General features: G+C 43.6%; 1 protein-coding gene across 3 annotated transcripts in view; it reads right to left on the reverse strand.

Annotated features, from left to right (window-relative positions):
• EDC3 (enhancer of mRNA decapping 3) overlaps positions 1 to 14,970 on the reverse strand; it is a 61,355-nt gene extending 46,385 nt beyond the window's left edge. The window contains exon 1 of one of the 3 annotated variants that reach the window (XM_082735865.1): positions 14,813 to 14,970. Coding sequence is in view for 1 of the 3 variants with exons in the window: in XM_082735867.1 (XP_082591993.1) it covers positions 6,122 to 6,139 (18 nt within the window). In the remaining 2 variants the exon portion in view is untranslated. Of the gene's footprint in view, positions 1 to 6,121; positions 6,224 to 14,812 lie in introns of those variants that run through there. The other 2 variants (XM_082735866.1, XM_082735867.1) reach the window with 2 other exon arrangements.
• Positions 14,971 to 27,279: the final 12,309 nt, after the last annotated feature.

Below are 27,279 nucleotides of genomic sequence, written 5' to 3' on the forward strand. Positions count from 1 at the left end.
CCCCCTGCTTGTGTTCCCTCTCTCACTGTGTCTCTGTCAAATAAATAAATAAATAAAATTTATGTCTTCTACCACGTTAACAAAATAAATGAGGAAATCATGTATAAAATCAATAAATGCGGAAACATACGGGTGCCTGGCTGGCTCGGTGAGTAGAGCATGCAACTCTCAATCTCAGGGTTTTGAGTTCAAGCCCCACATTAGGTGCGGAGATTACTTAAAAATAAAATCTTAAATTAATAAATAAATAAATAGGGGCGCCTGAGTGGCTCAGTCGGTTAAGCATCTGCCTTGTCCAGGTCATGATCCCAGGGTCCTGGGATAGAGCCCCGCATCAGGCTCCCTGCTCAGTGAGGAGTATGCTTCTCCCTCTCCCTCTGCTACTCCCTCTTCTTATGCTCTCTCACTCTCCATCTCGCTCAAATAAAATCTAAAAACAAAAAACAAGAAACAAAAAACAGGGGCTCCTGGGTGGCTCAGTAGGTTGGAGCCTCTGCCTTCGGCTCAGGTCACAGTCTCAGGGTCCTGGGATAGAGCCCCACATCAGGCTCTCTGCTTGGCGGGAGGAAGGGAACTTCCTCTCTCTCTGCCTGCCTCTCTGCCTGCTTGTGATCTCAGCCTGTCAAGTGAATAAATAAAATCTTAAAAAAAAAATGTTTCTTTTAAAAACACACACACACACACACACAATGCAGAAAGATAATCTGACAAAATTCAACATCCACTTGTGATACCAAACAGGGGAGGGTAGTGGCATCTACAAAACAATTCCAGCTAACATCATATTAATGGTGAAATAATGACTTCTTTACTCCACAAGACTAAGACAAGGCAAGGATGTCCACTTTCACCATTTCCACTTCTATTCAACACTGTACTGTATGTTCTACCCAGTGCAATGTTGCCTTTGACCAAGGTCATGATCCCGAGCAGGCAGTCCTATGCAACATTCAAACCCAGGACCCAGAGACCATGACAGAAGCTGAAGGCAGAAAGCCAACCAACTGAGCCATGGAGATGCCCTGAAAATGAAATTTTAATATATCATTTATAATAGTATTTAAAAACATCAAGTACTTAGGAATAAATCTAATGAAGAATGTGCAGAATGCTATAATGAAAACTACAAAAGACCCCTGAGAAAAATTAAAAGACGTAAATAAATGAAGAGATAATGTCAATTCTCCCCAAACTGATCTAGGGATCAAACACAGATATCAATAAAAATCCCAGCTGGAGGGGCACCTGGGTGGTTCAGTGGGTTAAGCCTCTGCCTTCGACTCAGGTCATGATCCCAGGGTTCTGGGATCGAGCCCCACATCAGGCTCCTGCTTGGGGGGGAAGCTTGCTTCTCCCTCTCCCACTACCCCTGCTTGTGTTCCCTCTCTTGCTGTGTCTCTGCCAAATGAATAAATAAAATCTTTTAAAAAATAAAATAAACTGTATATGGAAATGCAAAATACTTAGACTAGCCAAAATAATCACGAAAATATAAAACAAGGCGAAGATGTTTTATACCACCTTATTTCAAGATATACTATAAAGCTAGAGAAACCACTGAGGTGTTGGGGCACCTGGGTGACTCAGTAAGCTGGGCAGCTAACTCTTGGTTTTAGCTGAGGTCAGGATCTCTGTGTCAAGAGGTTGAGCCCCAAGTTGGGCTCCGTGCTCAATACAGTCTGCTTGTCCCTCTCCCTGACCCACGCCCCAACAAATAAAATCTTAAAAAGGAAAGAAATCAATATGGTGTTGGTGCAAGGATAAGCGAATAGATCCATGGACCAGAAGAGTATCCAGACACAGACCCACACGGACTACTGATCAAAGCACCAAGATAAATCAATAAAGAAATCTAAGTATTTTTCAACCAATGGTGCGAGAAGGGTGGCTCAGTGGTGATACGGCTGCCTTTGGCTCAGGTCATGATCCCAGGGTCCTGGGATCAAGCCCAGCATTGGGATCTTTACTCAGCAGGGAAGCCTGCTTCCCCCTCTCTCATTCCCCCTACTTGCATTCCCTCTCTCGCTGTTCCCTGGGTCTCCCTGTCAAAAAAAATAAAAATCTTAAAAATAAAATGGTGCTAGAACTGAACATATGAGGAAAAATAACCTCCTATTCCTATCCCACACCAGATACAAAAAATCAATTTGAAACAAACTAAACATAAAAGATAAAACTAAAGCTACTACAAAAACAAAAATTGGAGTATCTCAGTGGCCTTAGAGGAGAGAGCTTTCTTAGAGAAAACACAAATAAGTACTAATCATAAAAGAAAAAAATCCGATGAATTTGATTTTATCAAAATCTAGAGGTTTACTCATCAAGGGGACACCTGGGTGACTCAGTCAGTTAAGCATCCCTTGATTTCAGCTCTGGTCATGATCTCAGTGTTGTGAGACTGAGCCCCCCACTGCGAGAACCTCTCCCCTGACTAAAAAGTAAGTAAATAAATAATAAATAAATAACAAAATAACAGTAATGTAATAAAATATTTAGGAAGGTATTCCACATTACCAAGCCACATCCCAAAATTACCTCAATAGAGACAACCTCCCAGGCAGCCAAGTGAAGTACTTCAAGAAGCAAAAAGAAACTTCTGCCCTCTTCTCTATCACCCCAAAGCAAGAGGGGGAAAAAAATGGGTTGAGCAAGTCAAGAAGAAAACATTCACAATCGATACATCTGATCAAGGACTTATATCCAGGGCGCCTGGGTGGCTTAGTGGGTTAAGCCTCTGCCTTTGGCTCTCAGGGTCCTCGGATGGAGCCCCGCATTGGGCTCTCTACTTAGCAGGGAGCCTGCTTCCCCCTCCCCCACTGCGTGCATCTCTGCCTACTCATGACCGCTCTCTGTGTGTCAAATAAATAAAATCTTTTTAAAAATTAAAAAAAATAAAATAAAATGAGCAAAAGAGGTTATCTGAATGACCAATAAACACAGGGAGGGCTGCTCAACATCATTAATTATCAGGGCAATGAAAACTAAAACACAATGCAACAACTCCAATGTCCACGATGGTTGAATGGAAAAACAAAATGTGGTAAATACATACAGTGGAATATCATTCAGTCTTAAAAAGGAGTTCTGACCATATGTTACAGCACAGATGAATCCTGATATTATGAGAAGTTAAAGAAGTCAGACACGAAAATACAAATCGTGTATGATTCCACTTGCATGAGGTCCCTAGAGTAGTCAAGAGACTACTTATCACAAGAGACTATTCAATCAGAGACGGAGAGTAGAAGGTGGCTGCCACAGCTGCGGGAACAGGGAATGGTAAATTATTGTTTAATGGGTACAGAATTTCAGTTTGGGAGAGCATGAAAAAGCTCTAGAGATGGGTGGTGGTGATGGTCGCACAACAACTTTAGTGTACTCAATGCCATGAACTATACACTTAAAAATGGTTAACTTTTTTTTTTAAAGATGTATTTATTTATTTATTTAACAGACAGAGATCACAAGTAGGCAGAGAGGCAAGCAGAGACAGAGGGAGAAGCAGGCTCCCTGCTGAGCAGAGGCTCGATCCCAGGACCCTGAGATCATGACCTGAGCTGAAAGCAGAGGCTTAACCCACTGAGCCACCCAGGTGCCCCCAAAATGGTAACTTTTATATGTATTTTACAACAATAAAAAACCATTAAATTGGCAAAAAAAACACTGTAAGATACCATTTACACCCACTACAATGGCTTAAAATTAAAAAGGGCTGGTAGGTTACACCAAATGGGAGATGACGTGGAGCAACCGGAACCCCCCCTTACACTGCTGACCATGTAAAATGATACAACTCTGGAAAAGAGTTTAGCGGTTTCTTTTAATATTGAACACATGCTTATGACCCAAAATTTCATCCCCAGGATTTACCTAAGAAAAACAAAAACATATTCACAAAAGAACTTGTACACAAATGTACGCAGCAGCTTTATTCATAGAGCAGGAAAACTGGGAACAAGGAGAAGAGATAAACAAGTCATGGTATTATACAACAGAATGCTACTCAACAACAAAAAGGAATAAAAGACACTACAACAAAACTCTATGAAAAGCTAGTTCTATCTTGTCTATATGGTATCTAAAATGTCACCATCCCCCAAAGAGGCCTTCCCTGGCTACCCTAATCTAATGTCACTACTCCCCATCGCTCTTCAACACCTCACCTTCGGTTATGATCTCAAAATTCATCACTAAATAAATTATCTTTTTGGTTTATGTTCTATCACCCCACTAAAATGTAAGCTTCATGAGGGCAAGAAACCTTGTCTTGTTCAGCCAACAGAGTGCTTACAATGAGAAAAAGCTCAAAATATTTATCTAATCAATGACTTAATTACACATAATAAATCTGACAGAAGTTAATCGCTGAAAATCTAGAGTATCTATTTATATCTAAATGTTGTGGCCCTTCTTGGAAATGGTTCTAAAATCATAATACCCTTTATGCAAAATCCTATATAAGATATGGAATCTAACACTGCCCTATACACAGAAGGAAGTCAGGAGATAGCACATGAATATAAATATACAGTATTAAGTACAAAATGAAATATTGCTTAGTGTTCTCCATGAAAAATAAAAAATAGCATTTCGAGCTGGTTTCAAATACCAATTTCAGAAATATACCTACATAAGGGGCGCCTGAGTGAGTCAGTTAAGCTCCTGATTCTGGGTTTGGGCTCAGGACATGATCTTGTGGTAGTGAGACTGAGCCCCACTCGGGGGCTCTGCGCTCAGTGTGGTGTCTCTACACACCCACCCTTGGTCCTGCTCACTTGCTCTCTCTCAAAAAAAAATAAACAATAAAAAAAGAAGAAACATACCTACATAAAATATAGAGTCTAATGAAGGAAAAATTAAAAAAACACTCTTGTCGGGGGGAGAGTATGACCCATCAGAAACACAAAAACCTAAAGAGAAAACTCAGGTTGTTTTCCAGTGATCCAACTAAGCAGTATCAGAAAACTACACTGACAGAACAGAAAATAATGCATTAGCAGACTCAATCATAAGACTCTTTTTTACATTTTATGAAAAATTTCAAACATATACAAATGTAGACAGCATAGCATAATGAGCCCCACATACCCATAACTCAGCTGCTACAATTAACAATATAAGAAATTAAGAAATCAGGTCAATTTCCAATACAGCACAATTTCCACAACACTGATAATGGTAAAAGGCAAAAAATACACTTTAGGCTTATTTCCAATATCCTCACAAGACTTTGTCTACTTAATATCACAAAAGTATGAATTTCACTTCCTATCACTTATACTCCATCACAATCCTACTCTGATGCCTTTATTAGATAGATGAAGAAAGCCATAATAACAAGAATTTTTTTGAATACCAGAAATTAATCAGATGTGAAAAAGACTTTTACTTCTTTCTCATTCAACATGTATCTTCAAGACTAATGATAAAGGGTGCCTAGGTAGCTCAACTGGTTAAGCGTGATTTTGGCTCGGTAACGATCTTGGGAGTCCTGGGATCGAGCCCTGTGACATCTTCCACGCTCAGCAAGGAGTGTGCTTGTCCCTCTCCCTCTGCCTCTCCCTGCATGTGTGTGTGCTTTCTCTCTCTCTCTTAAAAAAAAAAAAAAAAAAAAAAAAGGCACTTATGTTGAACCAAAATAAAAAGCTTCTGCACAGGAAAGGAAACCAACAAAAGAAAAAGGCAACTTACTACTGGGAAAATATGATTGCACATGATATATCCAATAAAGGTTTAATATCCAAAATTTATAAAAAACTTACACAACAAATACAAATAATCTGATTCAAGATGGCCAAAGGGCCTGAACAGACATTTTTCCAAAGAAGACGCAGATGGCCAACACATGAGACATCACTAATCAAAATACAGGGAAATACAAATCAAAACGACAATCAGGGGGTACCTGGGTGACTCAGTTGGTTAAGCAACTGCTGGCGTCCTAGCATGGAGTCTCCCTGCTCAGCGGGGAGTCTGCTTATCCCTCTGCCCCTCTCCAATGCTCATGTGCACACACATTTGTTCTTTTCACACGCACACATGTGCACATGCAAAAATAAAATATTAAAAGATAAAAAAATAAATACTATACAATCCAATAACTCCACTACAAGATACTTACCCAAAGAAATGAAAACATTAACTTGAAAAGATATACGCAGGGCACCTGAGTGTCTCAGTCAGTTAAGCATCTGTCTCGGGCGCAAGTCATAGTCCCAAGGTCCTAGAATCAAGCCCCACATCAGGATCCCTGCTCAGTAGGAAGCATACTTCTCCCTCTGACCCTCCCCTGCTCATGCTCTCTCTCCAAATACATAAATAAAATCTTAAAAAAAAAGGGGGGGGGGCGGTACCTGGGTGGCTCAGTTGTTAAGCATCTGCCTTCTGCTCAGGTCATGATCCCAGGGTTCTGGGATCCAGCCCCACTACAGGCTCCCTGTTCATTAGGAAGCCTGCTTCTCCCTCTCCCCCTGCTTGTCTTCCCTTTCTCATTGTCTGCCAAATAAATAAATAAAATACTTAAAAAAAGGAAAGACACATGGACCCCTATATTCGTTGCAGCATTATTTACAATACCAAGAAATGGAAATGAACTGGGCACCTGGGTGGCTCAGTGGGTTAAGCCGCTGAGCCGCTGCTCAGGTCATAATCTCAGGGTCCTGGGATTGAGTTCCCCATCGGGCTCTCTGCTCAGCGGGGAGCCTGCTTCCTCCTCTCTGCCTGCCTCTCTGCCTACTTGTGATCTCTCTCTGTCAAATAAATAAATAAAATCTTTAAAAAAAAATGGAAATGAACCTAAGTGCACACTGAGAGATGAAGATAGAAGATGCAATGTACACTACAAACCCTGGAATATTATTCAGCTGTCAAAATGCATGTGAACTTGCCATTTGTGACAAGAGGCTATTCTGCTAAATGAAGTAAGTCTGATAAAGACAAGTATTATATGACTTCACTTGCATGTAGAATCTTAAAAAACGAAACAAATAACAAACAGAAAAAGAATCAGAGAACTGTTGGCTGCCAGCGGAGCAGGAGTTGGGATAGGCAAAATAAATGAAGGTGATTAAGAGGTACAAAATTCCACTTAAAAAGTAAGTAATGGGGACGCCTGGGTGGCTCAGTTGGTTAAGCAGCTGCCTTCGGCTCAGGTCATGATCCCAGCGTCCTGGGATCGAGTCCCATATCGGGCTCCTTGCTCCGCAGGGAGCCTGCTTCTCCCTCTGACTCTGCCTTCCACTCTGTCTGCCTGTGCTCGCTCTCACTCTCTCTCTCTCACAAATAAATAAATAAAATCTTTAAAAAAAAAAAAAAAAAAAAAAAAAAAAGTAAGTAACGGATGAAAAGTATAGCACAGGAAATATAGTCAATAATATTGTAACAATGGGGACGCCTGGGTGGCTCAGTAGTTAAGTGTTTGCCTTTGGCTCAGGTCAGGGTACCAGGGTTCTGGGATTGAGCCCCACATCAGGATCCCTGCTCAACAGGGGCCTACTTCTCCCTCTTTCTGTCAAATAAATAAAATCTTAAAGCAAGGATAATCATAGTAATATTGTAACAATGTACAGTGACAGATGGTACATATACTTATCATGGTGTGCATAGTGTGATGTACAGAATTATCAAATCATGGTGCTGTACACCTGAAACAAATATAAAATTGTATGTCAACTAGAATTTAAAAAGACACTGATGTTGGGTGCCTGGGTGGCTCAGTGGGTTGTGCCTCTGCCTTCGTCTCGGGTCATGGTCTTGGGGTACTGGAATCGAGTCCCACATCGGGCTCTCTGCTGAGCAGGGAGCCTGCTTCCCTCTCTCTCTCTCTGGCTGCCTCTCTGCCTACTTGTGATCTCTGTCTGTCAAATAAGTAAATAAAATCTTTAAAAAAAGACACTGATGTTGTACATCCAGGTTTATACTGTTAATAATTGAGCAGACTTTTTAATAGTTTCAACATGTGGATTGCCAGTTCTACAATAGAAACTTTTAAAAAAGTATCTACTCAGGGCACCTGGGTGGCTGAGTGGGTTAAAGCCTCAGCCTTCAGCTCAGGCTCAGGTCATGATCCCAGGGTCCTAGGACCAGCCCTGCATTGGGCACTCTGCTCAGCGGGGAGCCTGCTTACCTTCCTCTCTCTGCCTACTTGTGATCTCTGTCAAATAAATAAATAAAATCTGTTAAAAAAAAAAAAAAAGTACTCAACCTGTAACAAACTTCCCTCTATGTAAAATACAACATTAATGCATTATTCAAAACTCATCAAAAAGGTTTATTCTATAAAGAAAATTCCTCTATTAAGTGCCTGGGTGGCTCAGTGGGTTAAAGCTTCGGCCTTCAGCTCAGGTCATGATCCCAGGGTCCTGGGATGGAGCCCCTCATTGGGCTCTCTGCTCAGCAGGTAGCCTGCTTCCTCCCCTCTCTCTGCCTGCTTCTTTGCCTACTTGTGATCTCTGTCAAATAAATAAACAAAATCTAAAAAAAAAAGAAGAAAGAAAGAAAGATCCTCTATTAACTGAAAACTGTGAATCTAAAACAAGTGTCACCATCTGGGTTCCTAATCAGATGAACACACTAAGGAAAGAGCCTTCATTAAGGAAAGAGCCTTCATTAATTATAGGGCTAACACCTTTATGTTAAAAGAAGAGTGACAGCTGAAGCAGGAGATTTAGGAGCCACAAGGAGACCAGCCTTTGATGCCTTTCACATTCTACCTTTCCATCAAGGTATACTATAAAGTCTACATATTATAAGCGTATAGATGAATGAATTACTGCATACTAATTCACCCATATAACTACCACCTAAATCAAGAGACAATTTTTTTAAAAATTTTTTATTTATTTGGGGGTGCCTGGATGGCTCAGCCGTTAAGCTTTTTCCTTAGGTTCAGGTCATGATCCCACGGTCCTGGGATCAAGTCCCACAATCAGCTCCCTGCTCGGCGGGAAGCCTACTCCTCCCTCTCCCCCCTGCTTGTGTTCCCTCTCTTGCTGTGTCTCTCTCTGCCAAATAAATTAAATCCTTAAAAAAAAAAAAAAGATTTTATTTATTTATTTGACAGAGAGAGAGAAACAACGAGAGGAGGAACACTAGCAGGGGGAGTGGAGGAGAAGCGACTCCCCACTAAGCAGGGAACCTGATACGGGGCTCTATCCCAGTTTTTGAACTTCACATAAATGGGATCATAAAGGTTTTCTTTTTAAATGTTTGGCTTAGGGGCACCTGGATGATTCAGTGGGTTAAAGCCTCTGCCTTCGGCTCAGGTCACGATCCCAGGGTCCTGGGATTGAGCCCTACATTGGGCTCTCTGCTCAACGGGGAGCCTGTGTCTGCCTTTCTCTGTCTACCTGCCTCTCAGCCTACTTGTGATCTCTGTCAAATAAATAAATAAAATCTTTTAATAAATAAAGAAATAAAATGTTTGGCTTCTTTTGCTCAATATTTACCTGTGAAATTCATCCTTGTTGCATGTAGCAATAGTTCATTCTTTCTCATGGCTACATAGTATTCTGTAACTATACTTCAATGTATAAACCCATCCTACTGTTGTTGGTTGTTTTTGTTTTTGTTTTTTAACATTTTATTTGTTTGAGAGAGAGATCACAAGTAGGCAGAGAGGGAGGCGGCAGGGGGCTGGGGGGAGCAGGCTCCCTGCTGACCCAATGCAGGGCTCAAACCCAGGACACTGAGATCATGACCCAAGCCAAAGGCAGAGGCTTAACCCACTGAGCCACCCAGGCGCCCCTCATCCTACTGCTGATAGACAGTTGGGTTATTTCCAGTTTGGGGGGCTATCAAGAATAAAGAGTTAAACATTTCTGTATTTGTCTTTGTGGGGAACAAACGTACCCATTATTCTGGCCATATTACACAGGAAGTCATAGAGTATTATGGACTATTTGCTCAAATGCTAAACTACCACTTTTTCCACATTAAGGATGTGTTCTGAGAACAGAGATGATATATATTATATCATATATATTATAGAATATATTCTATTATTAAATTTTATTTCAAATGTCTCCTTTTAGTGGAAATATTGACTGGATAAGGGACTTGAGTTAAGGCCCTAGAAAATCATAGTATGAGGGCCACTTCCATTCTCACCCAAACAAAACAACAAAAATGCAACTACAAAAACAAATTCTCTACATCTTGGAAATGAAGTTCCAATCTTCAACTGAAACACACACATCTTTAGGGGTACACGAAGATATGCAAGCAAGGGAATCAATTTCCATACTCTTTTATAAACCTAAACAGCCCACACAATTGGATTATCAATAAAATATTTTTAACCTTAAATTTATTACTCCTAAAGTAGTATGTTTTCAGACATGAGTCTGAAAACTACAGCCATAAATTTATTACTCCTAAAGTAATATGTTTTCAGACATGAGTCTGAAAACTACAGACCATGGGCCAAACAGGCCCCACTACCAATTAAGGTGAATCAGAACACCGCCACACTTGGAGTGCCTCAATGGCTCAGTCGGTAGAGCCTTGGACTCCTGGACTCCCTTTTGGCTGGGGTTGTGAGCTAGCGTGGAGTCCACTTGAGATTCTCTCTCCCTCTCCCACTCCTGCACTCTCACACTCTCTAAAATAAATGAATCTTTAAAAAAAAAAAAAGAAAGAAAGAAAAGAAAAGAAAAAGGAAAACTATGAAACAGACAAATCCCCAGAATAATACAAATTACCAAAAATGACTCAAGAATAGAAAATCTGGATGGACCTGTATCAAGCAGAGAAACTTAATTAGCGGGGTGCCTGGTTGGGTCAGTGGGTAGAGCATATGACTCTCGATCTCGAGGTCCTGAGCTCAAGACCCATGCTGGGTGTAGGGGTTATAACAAACGAACTTAAAAAAGAAGCGGGGGGTACCTGGGTGGCTCAGTCAGTTAAGAGTCTGTCTGCAGCTCAGGTCATGACCCCAGGGGCCTGGGATCGAGCCCCGCATTGGGCTCCCCGCTCTGCCTGCTGCTCCCCCTGCTTGTTCACTCTGCCAAATAAATAAAATCTTAAAAAAAAAAAAAATTGGGTTGCCTGGGTAGCTCATTTAAGCCTCTGGCTCTTGATTTCAGCTCAAGTCATGATCTCAGAGTCAAGGGATGGGGCCCTTCCAGCTCTCTGCTCAGTGAGGAGTCAGCTTGATATTCTCTCTCCCTCTCCCTTGGCCTCTTCCCCTATGCATCTACTTTCTCTCTCTCAAATTAATCAATTAATTTTTTTTTTTTTTTTTAATGGGGCTCCTGAATGGCTCAGTTGGTTGAGCATCTACCTTCGGCTCAGATCGTGATCCCACGGTCCTAGGATTGAGCCCCACATCAGGCCCCCTGCTCCACAAGGAGCCTGCTTCTCTCTCTCCCTCTGCCTGCTGCTCCCCCTGCTTGTGTTCCCTGTCTGTCAAATAAATAAATAAAATCTTTTTTAAAAGGGGCACCTGGGTGACTCAGCTGGTTAAGCGGCTGCCTTCACCTCAGGGGTCACGATTCCAGGGTTCTGGGATGAAGCCCTGCATCGGGCACCCTGCTCAGCAGAGAGCCTGCTTTTCTCTCTTGCTCTGCTTGCCACTCTGCTTACTTGTGCTCTGTCAAATAAATAAATAAAATCTTAAAAAAAAAGCTCAGGCCCCGAAGAAGAGTCCACTGATAAATTCTACCAAACATATAGAAAAATAAAAAATGCTACATAAACTCTTTCAGGAAACAAAAGAGAAAGTAACATTTCACCACTGTTATGAAGGTACTATCACTCTGATACTAAAGCTAAAGACATCATAAGAAAACCTCAACATCCCTCATGAGCACAGACATGAAAATCCTTAACAAAATTTTAGCAAACTAAATTCAGCAACATATAAAAAATATATACACCATGACTAAGTGGGGTTCATTCCAGGAACAGAAGATTGGTTTAATATCCAAAACTCAAGTAAATACACCATTTAGAAGAGTTTTTTTTTAATATAGAAAAGGTTATTTGGGGGTGCCTGGGTGGCTAAGAGAGTTAAAGCCTCTGCCTTTGGCTCAGGTCATGATCCCAGGGTCCTGGGACCAAACCCCGCTATCGGGCTCTCTGCTCAACAGGGAGCTTGCTTCCTCCTTTCTCCCTCTCTGCCTGCCTCTCTGCCTACTTGTGATCTCTGTCAAATAAATAAATAAAATCTTTTTTAAAAAAAAGTTATTTGTACATTTTTAAAACATCAAGGGGCTCCTGGCTGACTCAGTCAGTAGAGCATGTGGCTCTTGATCTGGAGGTTGTGAGTTCAAGCCCCACACTGGGTATGGAGCTACTTTAAAAAATAAAATAAAAATATCAAATTGTGTATTTAGATAACTTTGTATTTTTTATTTTTTTATCTAGAGACTTTATTTTTCACTTGACAGAGGTAAAGAGGGCACAAGCACAAGCAGGGGGAGAAGAAGAGGGAAAGGGAGAAGCAGGCTTCCCACTAAGCTGGGAGCCCAACACGGGGCTCCATCCCAGGACCCTGGGATCACGACCTGAGTCGAAGAAGGCAAAAAAAGGCAGACGCTTAACCAACTGAGCCACCAAGGCACCCTTTGTATTTAATTTTTAAAAGCCAATATTTACACATCAAAAATTACATCCTAAACTATTAAAACTACTTAAATTCATGATGAAAAATTTCAAATGCCAACTTAATGTGTAAGAGATACATAGATTTTCTAATGTTCTGAACACTAAAAAATGTTTTAAGACCCGAGTAACAAGGGAAAAAGAATCATTCATCCCAAAGCAACTCCATCCTATCTTCACACACACACAAAAATTATTTTTGAAAATTTGACGAATTCCAAATCCTTTTAACTTCTACCCCCAAGTTAATTTATTTTTGTAGAGTACCCAGACATACACCCAATACTCCAGGACGGAGTCAACCAGTGCTAGGGTCAACCTTCCTTTCTTCTAGATTCTACATTCGCCTAATGTTATCTACTACTGTAGGGCACGTCAGCTGTAACCATGTGACTGATTTAGAAGACTGAGACTCTACTCGAGCCCCTAAGTCACATCTCTACCTTCATTAACTGGTATAACTGCATTTTTTGGACCCAACTGAAATTTTTCACACGTATATGACCCTTCCATTTCATTAAACTGCACTGGAAAAATCTTGAGATTAACCAGATGATATCTTCTCTCTTCACTTCATAAAGGCAACAAATCTAATAAGCACACTTTCCAAATAAAGCTTTAAATACATACTGTATATAAAGAAAGTGATGCAGCCTCAACTCACCAGAATCCCAACTCTAAGTTGTATCCATAAATCAAACCCCTCCAGACACTGATGCTCAAAACCAGGATTCCATCTAATTTTACCCCACTCTAGCAACTTCCCCTATCTCATCCACCAAGTCCTCATAAAAGACTTACCAAATGCCTTGCTAAAATTCTGACACACTATCACTACATTCCTTTGAGATACCAATTTGAATGTCCTGTCCTGTTGTTCTGACGGAACTTATAACTCTAGTACCCTTGCTCCTCTGCCTATAAAGGACAGGAAAAAGACACATTTCCCACTTTGCATTAATTACAGCATCTCAGGAATTACAAATATCTTAAACATTTTCTAGTCCATTGTTTTTCAAACTAGGGGTCTTTAGCGGTCAGACATATAGTCAATTTAGTGAGTTGCCATCAACTTTTTTTCTTTTAATGAAACAGAAAGTGTCAAAGGGGATCATACGCAGAAAGGGTAAACTTTTGGGCTCTGTGTGTGTGTACTCTGCGTATGCTTGGAGCACATTAAGTCATAATGTAAATGTATCTAACCGTGGGTCCCAGTCAAAAAAAGTTTAATCACACTTTGCTAGTCCCACAGCCCTACCCCCACAAGGAAGCTCCACCAAAGAAATTCTTAGTAATCAAAAAGTTATGTTTGTAACCATCTTCATTTCATACAGAGAAACCAACAGGAATTTTGAACTCGGTACACCTAATCTGCCATCATAAAAAAAAAAAAAAAAAAAAAAGCCTAGAATCCACCTGAGGTTTCCAGTTGAAATACTAACCTGCTCAGAGACAGTCATTTATGTTCTGAATTGGTAGAAACACCTCTATTTGACAGGAGACTGAAATCTGTTTAAACTGGCTAGGGAAGAGAACAAAAATCATTCTGATTTCTCATCAGTAACCATAGGAGAGTTGTTAAGGACTCCTCCTAGCTCTGGAATTGGGAGAGTCACTGAAAACTGGCCAAGCAGGCGAGGGCTACGCCTTGCACACCACAACACTTGAACCGCTCAACAAGCCAACTACTGAGAAATTCAATCAACAGCACACAAAGAACACTTGAAGAAGCTCAGACATAAACTACAGCTGAAAATAATCAAGAAGCTGCGCCCTGGCAGGTATCCTTAATTTCTCAACCACCTTCCCTTTCAGGCCCCAGTTCACCTCCGTCCTCAGGCTATCGGTCACGGCTGGGGCACCCGAGGTTTTCCATGCCACCCTATTCCATTGTGCAAAAGGACACTGAGGCAGGGAGCAAACAGTGGGCGAACTGCAGCGGCCATCAACGAGGCGAAACCAAGAGCCTAGGCCGCTCATGCCTCACAATTCATACGATTCCCGGTTCATTTAGAACTGCTGCCCTCAGTCTCCCACCTCAAACCATACCCCCTGACGCAAACCCTAGGACCCGGTCCCCAGCTCGCGCCGGCCTTGATAAAAAAGTCTACAAGGCCTGGAACCCCGAAGCCTAAAAGCAAACCCGCCTAGCAACCCCGGAAGCCCCCTCCCGCAAGCACCCACAGCCCAGTCGCCGCCTCGCTCCCACCTCCACGCCGTCTGGCCGCCGCCTCCTCCGCACACCTCGCCAAGTCCACCCCGAAACAGGAGAAGACCCGGAGGCTGAGGGTCTTCTCCACAACCCACCCCCACAGCGGCGGCCGGAAGCGCCCCGCGTCTCCACGCCACCGTCGTGAGGTCACTTCCGGCGCGACGCCTTGGCAACTACAGGGCGAGCGGTTGGGGGGCGGAGCGCCCGGGAAATTTGAGAGGTTGGGAGACCGTGGCGAGGGCAGGCGCTGCGGCCTTCCTAAACTGCGCATGGGCGTCCATTCTGTGAGCCCCGCCTACTGTTGTCGCGTAGAGGTTTGGTTGGAGCTGGGGTCCTGCCCCACTCTCCCGCTCAGAAACCTGGGGGATGAAAAGTTCCCGCTTTCCCTCTACACCCCTTGGGCTTATCCCCAAAGAAGAGCGGAGGACTTTAGAGAGGAGAGAGTGGATGGTGACGTGGACCCCATCCTTGATCAGTTGCCCATGTGGGACGTAATAAGTCCAGCAGCCCATCAGGCTCTTTGCTCACCCGGGAGCCTGCATTTCCTCTCCCTCTGCTTGCCACTCTGCCTACTTGAGCTCGGTCTCTCTCAAATAAATAAAATCTTTTAAAAAATAAAATTGCAACAGAGATAACACAAGTTTATCTGACCTTCAATTCTTGGTTAAATGAAAGTTTCACATTTAATGCTGATAACTCTAAAAGACAGGGCTACCTTAATTAAACCAAAAACTTAAATTAGTTTAAATACCGAACTCTGTTCCACCTGGATTCGCTTTTAAAAGTCGTAAGTTTGGGCGCCTGGGTGGCTCAGTGGGTTAAGCCGCTGCCTTCGGCTCAGGTCATGATCTCAGGGTCCTGGGATCGAGTCCCGCATGGGGCTCCCTGCTCAGCAGGGAGCCTGCTTTTCTCTCTCTCTCTCTCTCTCTCTGCCTCTCCATCTACTTGTGAGCGCTGTCAAAAAAATGAAATTAAAAAAAAAAAAGTCGTGAGTTTGCTCCCCATTGTTAATTTTTACCTGAGACACTGGTGGAGAAATTGAAGTGCGCTGTGTTAAATCCAGAGTATGCTCTCTGCTCCTGGGAGGAGGAGGAGCCAAAGGTGGCAAAGACACTGAGGACGGTCTAGAAGCCACTTAGGCAGGCTGCACCCAAGGCGGTGCAGAAACACGAAGGGAAAAGGGAGACTGAAGAGGCAAAGTATGGCCAGAGGCAGAGAAAGGGTTCCCAGTTCTAGAGGCGATCAGCTCAAGAGAGGAGCAGATGCCATATTTTCCTGCCAAAAAGAAGGAATAGGCAGTCCACATCTGGCTGGGGAACACAGAATTATTCCAAAACAAAGGGAGTTTTGACAGCTGCTTGAGAATATTCCTTTTAAAAAAAAAGATTTTATTTATTAATTAGAGAGAGGGAGAACACAAACAGGGGGAGCAGCAGAGGTAGAGGGAGAAGCAGGCTCCCTGATAGGCAGAGAGCCTGACATGGGGCTCAGTCCCAGGACCTTGGGATCATGACCTGAGCCAAAGGCAGAGGCTTAACTGACTGAGCCACCCAGGTGCCCCAGAATATTCCTTAAAGCCCATATCCTGGGGTAAACTAACAGACAGTCGTTTCCAACTATAGCCATTAACCTGGGAAATGAATGAGAGAGAATCTAACAGGAGAACAATGAGAGGCAGCATCCCCTTTGTCAGGGATGGCCTGTGTTTCCTCCCATCTGGGTTTATTCAGAAGAGGCCTGTTTAGATCATTATCATCCAGTATATCAGGAAGAAGTTTACTAGTCTGGTTATGACCAAACACATTCTGCAAGAGGTATTTAGGTCTGGGTCCTGATTTAGAACCCCAAAGGTCTGGAAGGACCTAGGCTACCTCCATCTATTTGCCCCGTTTCCTGCAGAAGAGACCTAACTGCTAGATCCTCCTGAGGCCATGCAGTACCCTTCTTAAATTTTGCAATCTGAATTGTTTCCAGTGGGTTAAATAGGCATCCCAGTGGAGTGTCCTTGGGGACTGATGAGAGAAGGTCCATTACCAAGAAAACCACCCCCAAACGTGCACCACTCGGACCCAACTCCCATCCCCCGACCCTTGACCTCCAACTCCCAACTCCTGGGTGGAGTCCTACATGCAGGATTTGTCAGAGATTCCTAGTGCCAAAGTGACCCAAGGGATCCCTCAAATGAAACTGCTGTGATCACCACCTGCCATAAATGCCCTGTAAGATGAAGGCCTGCCCACCTCTACCCCTGCTGTCCCCCCTGCTCCCCCGCTTTGCCACTGCATTCTAAGATTTTATTTTTATTTATTTGACACAGAGAGACGCAGTGAGAGAGGGAATACAGCAGGGGGTAGTGGGAGAGGGAGAAGCAGGTTTCCCGCCGAGCAGGGAGCCCAATGTGGGGCTCGGTTCTAGGACCTCGGGATCATGACCTGAGCCGAAGGCAGACACTTAACAACTGAGTCACCCAGGCACTCCTAACCATTGCATTCTATTCTATGATGGGTGCTGATGTATGGACCGAGTTTGCTTTACTGTGAAGGCTGCACCGCAGCTTGGCTAGTCTTGCTGAAGGCCCCACTGTGAAGGCCACAAAGAACCGGCTGTTTTTAACCCATGGAAAACACTAGAAAAGGTTTTCAACTTTAAAAAAAAAAAAAAAAAAGCTTTTCAAGAGGAAAGTATCCAGTTTTGTAGCTTAAGTAGTTACAGGACACTGACAGAAAACAGTAAAGATAGAATTCCATCATGGCCTAAGCGACATTCCAACACATGCAGCCTTCACAGCCAACTTCCTTGGAAAGGGTGCCTAGTTGGGTTTCAATTCAATCAGTTACTGGTTTCAGCCGGCTCACAGTGGAGTTCTCGTGGCCGGAAGAGGTGACACCAGGGATGTGGAGAGGATCACATTAGACCAATGAGGAGGAAACTCACACAGAAATCTTAAGATTAGCAGCTGTCCTGGTGATTTAGGTGGCTCTCCCGTGCCCAAGACATCTTTACAAAAGAATAGAAATAAAGAGAGGACACAATTTCTGGGTCATGTTGATGTGGGAAACAGAAGCAGAAGAAAAACTATTAAATTTCCTTACCTACTGGGCGCCTGGGTGGCTCAGTGGGTTAAGCCGCTGCCTTCGGCTCAGGTCATGATCTCAGGGTCCTGGGATCGAGTCCCGCATCGGGCTCTCTGCTCAGCAGGGAGCCTGCTTCCTCCTCTCTCTCTCTCTCTGCCTGCCTCTCTGCCTACTTGTGATCTCTCTCTGTCAAATAAATAAATAAAATCTTTAAAAATAAATAAATAAATAAATAAATTTCCTTACCTACTGACAGGCCCTTAAAACAGGCAGAGTGACTCTCCTCTAGGGACTCAACTACCCCCACCTTAAGCCTTTGCTAAGGGCAAAGGGCAATCCTAGCCTGACTGAACCCCTATCCCCAACCAGGATCCTATTAAGTCTACTTTAACAATTCTTTTAGAAACTTTATCTCTAAACCTCCAAGATAGTGTCCTCCAAGATAGTGTCGACAATCATTCCCAAGCGGATGGCCCACTGATACACATTAAAGGGTCTTTTATTACTGGTAAAGCTTTTATTACTGGTAATGAATAACCTTTTCCCCCAGACAATAGCTAGCCCCTCAAGGTCCTAGAAACCTTGCTTCCAAAATTCCTTAGAGACTTACATCATCCTTAATCCCCTTCCTAACTTAGAAGTATATAATAGGCCACTCCTCATCCCTGGGGCAGCAGCTCTTTCTGCTCACGGGTCCTGTCGCCCTGCTTTAATAAACCACCATTTTGTACCAAATATGTCTCAAGAATTCTTTCCTGGTCATCGGCTCCGGACCTCACCCCACCAAACCTCACCTGTGTTCTAGAACTTCATCAATATTACCACCATGGGTACTAACTTCCAACCAAAAGGCAGGCTTTCCCCTCCCAATAGAATAGCCACAGGCTAGACGATTACAGCCTGAACAGCTGATGTGACTGTGCCAACTCCTTAGAGGCACCTGGGTGGCTCAGTGGGGTAAGCCTCTGCCTTGGGCTCAGGTCATGATCCTGGGGTCCTGGGACTGAGGCCCCCATCAGACTTCCTGGTCTGCAGGGAGTCTGCTTCTCTCTCTGCCCCTACCCTGCCCCCACTCAGCTTGGACTCAAACTTGACTCTCTCTCACAAATTAATTAATTATTAATTAATTATTTTTTTAAAAAATTAAAGAAAACTCCTTTAAAAATTAAAAATTTTTTAAATTTTAAAAATTAGGGGCGCCTGGGTGGCTCAGTGGGTTAAGCCGCTGCCTTCGGCTCAGGTCATGATCTCAAGGTCCTGGGATCAAGTCCCGCATCGGGCTCTCTGCTCAGCAGGGAGCCTGCTTCCCTCTCTCTCTCTCTCCTGCCTCTCCATCTACTTGTGATCTCTCTCTGTCAAATAAATAAATAAAATCTTTAAAAAAAATTTTTTTTTAATTAAAGAAGACTCCTTTAAAAGTCCCTGAGAATAAAGGGAGAGGAAAGTACTAATGCTTGCTGGTGGGAACATAAAATAGTTGTGAAAAATGTGAAAAAACACTCTGGCAGTTCTTCAAAAAGTTAGACTATCCACATGACCCAGCAATTCCACTTCTGGGTATATACCCCAGAGAACTGAAAATATGTCTTGGAACAAAATTTTGTACACAAACGGTCATAGTAGCATTATTTTCAATAGCCACAGATGGAAACAACCTAAATGTCCATCAACAGAAGAACAGATAAATGTAGAGACAGAAATTAAATTAGAGCTTGCCTGGGGCTTGGGGGAGGGGCAAATGGGGAAATGGCTGCCATGCATAAAGGGGTAGGGGGGTTTCCATAGAGTCACCTATTACAAGACAGGTTAGTGGAATCACACAGCATGTGGTCTTTTGTGACTGGCTGCTTCCAAGATGAGAACAAAGGCTAAAGATATTTAGGTAAAATTAAATTTCCTTAAAACTTGCAGCCCAGGGGCACCTGGGTGGCTCAGTGGGTTAAAGCCTCTGCCTTCGGCTCCCATCATGATCCCAGGGTCCTGGGATGGAGCCCAGCATCGGGCTCTCTGCTCAGCAGGGAGCCTGCTTCCCCCTCTCTCTGTCTGCCTCTCTGCCTACTTGTGATCTCGCTCTGTCAAATAAATAAATAAAATCTTAAAAAAAAAAAAAAAACTTGCAGCCCATTGATAAATACCTTACGGTGGTTGTGTATTCCTTGAGGACGGTCAGACTCTGCCTGTCTCAGGGATTTGTCAATGGGCTGTAAGTAGTTTAGTGATGTGGAAAACAAAGGCAGAAGAAAAACTATTAGATTTCTTTACTTTCCGTGGCCCATTGATAGGTCCTTGAAACAGGCCGAGTGACATTCCTCTAGGAACTCAGCTGCCTTAATATCAATACTTTGCTAGGGGCACCTGGGTGGCTCAGTGGGTTAAGCCCCTGCCTTCGGCTCAGGTCATGATCTCAGGGTCCTTGGATGGAGCCCCACATTGGCTCTCTGCTGAGCAGGGAGCCTGTTTCCCCATCTTTTACTGCTTGCCTCTCTGCCTCTTGTGATCTCTGTCTGTCAAATAAATAAATAAAATCTTTAAAAGAATATATCAATACTTTGCTAACAGCAAGAGGGAATCTGGCCGGAGGAGGGAGCAGAAGGCTAACTGAGGACAAGGCACAGGCTGACACCCAGCAACCTCCTCCCTCCCCCACTCCTGGGTGGGATTTTCGTGACATTCCTCCAGGAAGCTCCCATCTGTCTTAAAGTTAATGTCTTAGCTTGACCTTAGCTTAGCTTGACCAATAGCAAGGCCTCCAGTATCTGGTAGGTCCTCTTTAGCATATGAAAGTTCTTTCGAAACCTCCCTTTTCCTTACCCACCCCCAATTCCCAAGTATAAAACCAGCCACCCCTCACCACCCTGGGGCGGCAGCTCTTTCTGCCCACCCGTCCTGTGCCTGTGCTTTCATAAAACCACCATTTTGCACCAAAGACAGATCAAGAATTCTTTCTTGGTCATCAGCTCCAGACTTCACCCCACCAAACCTCACCTGTATTCCAAAACTACATCACCACTACACCTCTTCGCCACACCCTGTGATCCTTACCTTCTCTTTGGCCTTCTCTGTCAAGCTCCTTTCCTGATGTCTATTTTTTTTCTTTTTTTCTATTTTAAAGATCACAAGGAGGCAGAAAGAGAGGAAGGGAAGCAGGCTCCCTGCTTAGCAGAGAGCCCCGATGCTGCACGCAGGGGCCGGGGGTGGGGGGGCTCCATGCGGGGCTCCATCCCAGGACCCTCAGATCATGACCTGAGCTGAAGGCAAAGGCTGTAACCCACTGAGCCACCCAGACGCCCCCTTTCCCGATGTCTAATGAAAGAATGCTTTCATTTTTTCAATAAGGCAGGGATAGATAATGAGCATAAAGAACCAGGGTAAGGTAGAACTGTGCTGGGTAATAGGGGAGGGTGTGTTTTCTGTTGGAAACGATGTCCAGGAAGAGAACAGACAAAGGTCCCAGCTGAGGCCACAGACTCCCCTCACCTAGGATGTGGCTCCCAGCTCCAGCGGTTCAGCTTCCTGTCCTCCCTCCCCTGTCCTCCTGCATCCTCCGAGGTCCACCGGCCCAGCAACAGTTTGCCTTTCTTTTTTTTTTTTTAAAGATTTTATTTATGTATTTGACATAAAAATACACAGCAAGAGAGGGAACACAAGCATGGGGAGTGGGAGAGGGAGAAGCAGGCTTCCTGCTGAGCAGGGAGCCCAATGCCGGCAGGGGTGCTCAATCCCAGGATCCCAGGACCATGACCTGAGCACAAGGCAGATGCCCAACTACTGAGCCACCCAGGCTCCCCTACAGTTGGCCTTTTCTTTTCTTAAGATTTTTTAAATTTATTTGACAGAGATCACAAGTAGGCAGAGAAGCAGGCAGAGAGGGGGAATCAGGCTCCCTGCTGAGCCGAGAGCCCAATGTGGGACTTGATCCCAGGACCCTGAGATCATGACCTGAACTGAAGGCAGAGGCTTAACCCACTGAGTCCCCCATGGGCCACCTACAGTTGGCCTTTTCAAATGGTGTTGCTGACTTACCACTTCCTGCTTGGGCCTTAGAGTTTTAAACAGTTTCAGGAGTGCCTGCTTCCCTTCACAGGTTCCCAGGCAAGCCTTAAGGGCTTTGCAGGGGTGCACAGGTTTGCAATTCTCCTCACCGGAACCTGCAAGCCTGCTATTAAAGTACTCAGGAGAGAAGATCTCACTACACAGGTACAGAGCAGGACCCAGTGGAAGTTCAGAGGTCAGCAGGGAGGGGGTTGCATGGAAAAAAACCTCCTAGGTCATTCTGGCAGATGGCCCAGACGGTGAGCTCCCTTTCGGCTTCATTGTGCTCCTGGGGACCTAGAAGCCAGCTGTCCTCCCCCAGCATACCTCAAGGGTTAAACTCGTGGTGCAGAATAATTGAGTTCAGGACACCTCTGGGTGCTCCCCACAGCCCAAATGGGTGATGACTACAGGTTGTATATCTCCATGATGCCTTATTGTCTACTACCACTCACCTGGGTACTACATCCTCAGATCACTGACATTTCCCCTTTAAGAGAAGTGCCAAGTGGGAAATCAACAAATAGTTTCACATGCAGGGTAAGAGCCTTTAAACAAATTTTGTGATAAACCCAAGAATTCAATGGCCTATTTCATGAGTCTACATTTTTCTTAAATAGACTGAGACTAATTGATTGAGTCTGCTCAGTGATTTGGGAAATGAAGGCAGAGGAAAAGTTATTAATTTTCACTACTACTTGCAGCCCACCTGAAACAGGTAGAGTGACATTCCTCTAGGAACTCAGCTGTTTTGATGTTAATACTTTGCTAAGGGCAAAAGGCAATCTTAGGCCCAATCCCCAGGATCCTGAGAGTCTACCTTAACACATAAAAATTCCTTTGGAAATTTCCTTTATCTCCAACCCCCAAGATGCATTTTGGCAATCATACTCCAAGCATATGACCCACTGATACACATCTGAAGGGTCTCATGACTGAGTTTTTACTAAATAGTGATAAATGACCTTTTCCTAACAATAGCTAGCCCCACAGGATCCTGAAAACCTGTTTCCAAAATACCTGGGAGGTTTGAGCTATCCTTAAGCCCTCCCAACTTCAAAGTATATAATAGGCTATTCCTCATGACCCCAGTGCACCTCTTTCTGCCCATGGGTCCTGTCTTATGCTTTAATAAAACCACCTTTTTTCACCAAAGACATCTCAAGAATTCTTTCTTGGCCATCGGCTTACACTCTAACATCCCTCCTGCATCACTTAGGAACTCGCACACCTGGGTGGCTCAGTTGCCCGAACATCAGACTCCTGATTTCCTCTCAGGTCATGATCTCAGGGTCATGAGATCGGGCCCCCTGAGAGGCCCTGCGCACTGGCCATGGAGCTTGCTGAAGATTCTCTCCCCCTCTCTGCTCCCTCTCCATTCTCTAAAAAAAAAAGAAAGAAAGAAAGAAAGAAAGAAAGAAAGAAAGAAAGAAAGAAAGAAAGAAAGAAAGAAAGAAAGAAAGAAATGCTCAGGGAAAAAGCCCCAACAAGGCAATATACATCTTTACTTAGTCATGACCCAAGCCTGTGGAAAAGCAGACAGAGGTGTAAACAGGAGAGAAGTAAACCTAGACAAGCAAAGTAAGGGGCTCCAACTCACCCAACCAACAGAGAAAGTTATTAGGGAAGAAATCAACAAGGATGTATGGAATGGCAACCTTGTGCTCATCTCTGGCATTAAAACATAGGATGGAGGCAACAAATAAGGCCTGCCATGAAGAAGCTTCTTGTTCAACCAAGGAAACCAAATTAATATACTGTATCAATTATTTATTGCTATGTAACAAACTCCCCCCCCCAAATTTAGTGGTTTAAAATTAACAACCATTTGGGGCACTTGGGTGGCTCAGTCCATTAAGCGCCTGCCTCCGGCTCAGGTCATGATCCCGGGGTCTTGGGATCGAGCCCCAGATAGGGTTCCCTGCTCAGCGAGGAGTCTGCTTATTCCTCTGCCCCCTCCCCCCACTCATATTCTCTCTCTCGCTCTGTCTCAAACAAATAAATTAAATATTAAAAAATAACAATGATTTATTAGCTCATTAGTTTATGGATTGGTTGGATAGTTCTGCTGATTGGGCTAGGAGTGGCTGATCTTTTTTTTTCTTATTTTTAAAGATTTTATTTATTTATTTGACAGGCAGAGATCACAAGTACGTGGAGAAACAGGCAGAGAGAGAGGAGGAAGCAGGCTCTCTGCTGAGCAGAGAGCCCGATGCGGGGCTCGATCCCAGGACCCTGGGATCATGACCGGAGCTGAAGGCAGAGGCTTTAACCCACTGAGCCACCCAGGTGCCCAGAAGTGGCTGATCTTTGCTGGACTTGCTCAAGGAAGGCTGTCCAGGGTCTGTCTGGTTGAAGGTGGCGTTGACTGCTCTTTGTTCCACATAGTCTTGTATTCTCTAGCAGACTAACCTGGGTTTGCTCTTGGTGGTGTCCGGAGCCTAAGAAAGGACAGTAGGATGCTCAGAACTAGCACACCATCACTTGCAATTCCTTCTATTTTTTTTTTTAAGATTTTATTTATTATTTATTTGACAGAAAGAGATCACAAGTAGGCAGAAAGCAGGGTTGTGGGTTGGAGGGCAGGGAAGCAGGCTCCCTGCTGAGCAGAGAGCTCGCCACACGGCTCGATCCTAGGACCCCGAGATCATGACCTGAGCCGAAGGCAGAGGCTTAACCCACTGAGCCACCCAGGCACCCTGCAATTCCTTCTATTGACCAAAGCAAGTAACAAGGCCCTTCTCTTGTGGCCCTGTGTGATGTGTGGTGACCCTCTCTCTGGCACCTGTGAATACAAATGTCCTCCATCCAAGCCTCATCCCTATTTCCTCTTGTGGCCTCACCAACTTTATCCTACCATATGCAACATGTATACAACATAGAATAGGTAGGAAGTATTACCCCATTTCATAGTTGAGAAAACATGGACCCAAGGAGCTGAAGTCACTTGCTGAGGATCACACAGCTGAGACTGGCCCTATTCATAAGATACTAAGACCAGCTGAAAGATAGGAATGAATTAAACTTGCCAGGCAAGGGAGCCCTGTGTTCATTCAGAGAATCTCAGCAATGCTTGAGCAGGTCGGATAGATTTTACACTGAATGAATGCAGGAGATTTTGATTGGCTCGAACAGAAATGGAGATTCTAAATGGCTCTAACAGACACGGGAAAAGATTCTGACTGGTTCTTAGACCCAAACTAAGCTACTTCAACATTCTACAAGGGTCCCACTCCTTATGAGGTTTTTTTTTTTCTTTACATTAAAAAAAATTTTTTTTGGGCGCCTGGGTGGCTCAGTGGGTTAGGCCGCTGCCTTCGGCTCAGGTCATGATCTCAGGGTCCTGGGATCGAGTCCCACATCGGGCTCTCTGCTCAGCAGGGAGCCTGCTTCCTCCTCTCTCTCTCTGCCTGCCTCTCTGCCTACTTGTGATCTCTCTCTCTCTGTCAAATAAATAAATAAAATTAAAAAAAATTTTTTTTAAGTTTTTATTTTTATTTATTTGAGAATGAGAGAAAGCAAGAGACAGAGCATGAGCAGAGGAGGACGAGCAGAGGATGAGGGAAAAGCCGACTCCCTGCTGAGCCAGGAGCCCTACACAGGACTTGATCCCAGCCCCTGGGATCATAACCTGAGCCAAAGGCAAACACTTAACTGACTGAGCCACCCAGGCACTCCTGAACATTTTTTTTTATTTAAGTAAAATACATATGACATAAAATTTATCACTAGTGACATTTAGCATATTTACAATGTTGTGCAACCACCTCCACTAATTCCAGAACATTTCATCATCTCAAAGGAAACCCCGCCCATAAAGCAGTAGCTCCCCATTCCTCTCTCCCTACAACCCCTGTCAATTACTAATCTGCCTTTTGTCTCTAAGGATTTGCTGACTCTGGATATTTCATTTAAATGGGATTAGTACAATATGGGGACTTTGTATCTTCTTTCATTAGAATATTGTTTTTGAGATTCAACCATGTTGTAATATGTACCAGCACTTCATCCCTTTTTATGGCTGAATAATATTCCAGGGTGTGAACAAACCACATTTTGTTTATCTATTTATCTTATGATAGATATTTGAGCTGTTTCTTCCTTTTGGCTACTATAAATATTGCTGCTATGAACATTTATGTACAAGTTTTTGTTCGAACACCTGTTATCAGTTCTTTTGGGTATCTATCTAGGAGGGCAAATGTGGGGTCATACGATAACTCTGTTTAACTTATTGAGGAACTGTTTTCCACAGTGGCTGCTTTTTTGTATTCCCATTATCAATATACAAGGGTTCGAAATTTTTCGCACCCTCACAACACTTTTATTCCTCCTTTTTAAGATGATGATTATTATAGTTATTCTATTGACTGTGAAGCAATCTCATTGTGATTTTTTTGATTAAAGACTTTATTGGACAGACGGCGAGAGAAGGAACACAAGCAGGGGGAGTGGGAGAGGGAAAAGCAGGCTTCCCTCTGAGCAAGGAGCCCAATGTAGGACCCTGGGATCATGACCTGAGCTGAGGGCAGACCCTTAACAACTGAGCCACCCAGGCACCCCAAAAGATTTACCTTTTAAAGAAAGGTTTAAGTTGTTAACAATGTATCTTTTAGCAGAATTAAAAGGTAAATTACTAGCATTATTTTTGGGTATTGATCTTGATTGAAAAGTCTTGGGGTGGAGCTGTCTACTTTCATGAAGACCCTGTTTCTGGACTAAAAAGGTCTGAAAGGTCCTGGCCTGGTCATTTAGTATAGTCTGGTGAGTGTCTGTAATGGTTCATTGTTGAAGCTTTTTGATGTTCCTTCTAGAAAACTCAATTTCTGATCTATAACTTGTGGTAGTGTAAGGAAGAAGGCAAGTGGTTGGCTTGGGTCATGATCCTGCTTTGGGCTCCTTTTCTCTATGCCTACTGCTCTTCCTGCTCTCCCTACTGGTGGTCTCTTTCTCTCTGACTGATAAAAAAAAAAGATTGGCTCAGTCCATTGTCTGCCTTAGGCTCAGGTCATGATCCTAGGGTCCTGGGATCCAGCCCCAGAAGCAGGGAGTCTGCTTCTCCCTCTCCCTCTGCCCACTGCTTTCCCTGCACCCCTCTAATACTGTTCTGTGGTGATGTGTTAACCACTTAATTCTAATATAAAGGTTAAAGGACAGACACTTACTGTGATGAGCCCTGAGTAATGTATAAAACTTTTGAATCACTATATTGTACACCTGAAACCTATATAACACTAATTACATTTAATTATACCGGAATTTTACAAAGAAATAGGTTAAAGGCCAAAATGATTACAATAGCTATAGCTATAATAATTTATTAATGGATACACAATATAAAGAGATGTAAATTGTGAC

The sequence above is a fragment of the Mustela nivalis genome (genome assembly GCF_964662115.1).
Source record: "Mustela nivalis genome assembly, chromosome: 6".
NCBI lineage: Eukaryota > Metazoa > Chordata > Mammalia > Carnivora > Mustelidae > Mustela > Mustela nivalis.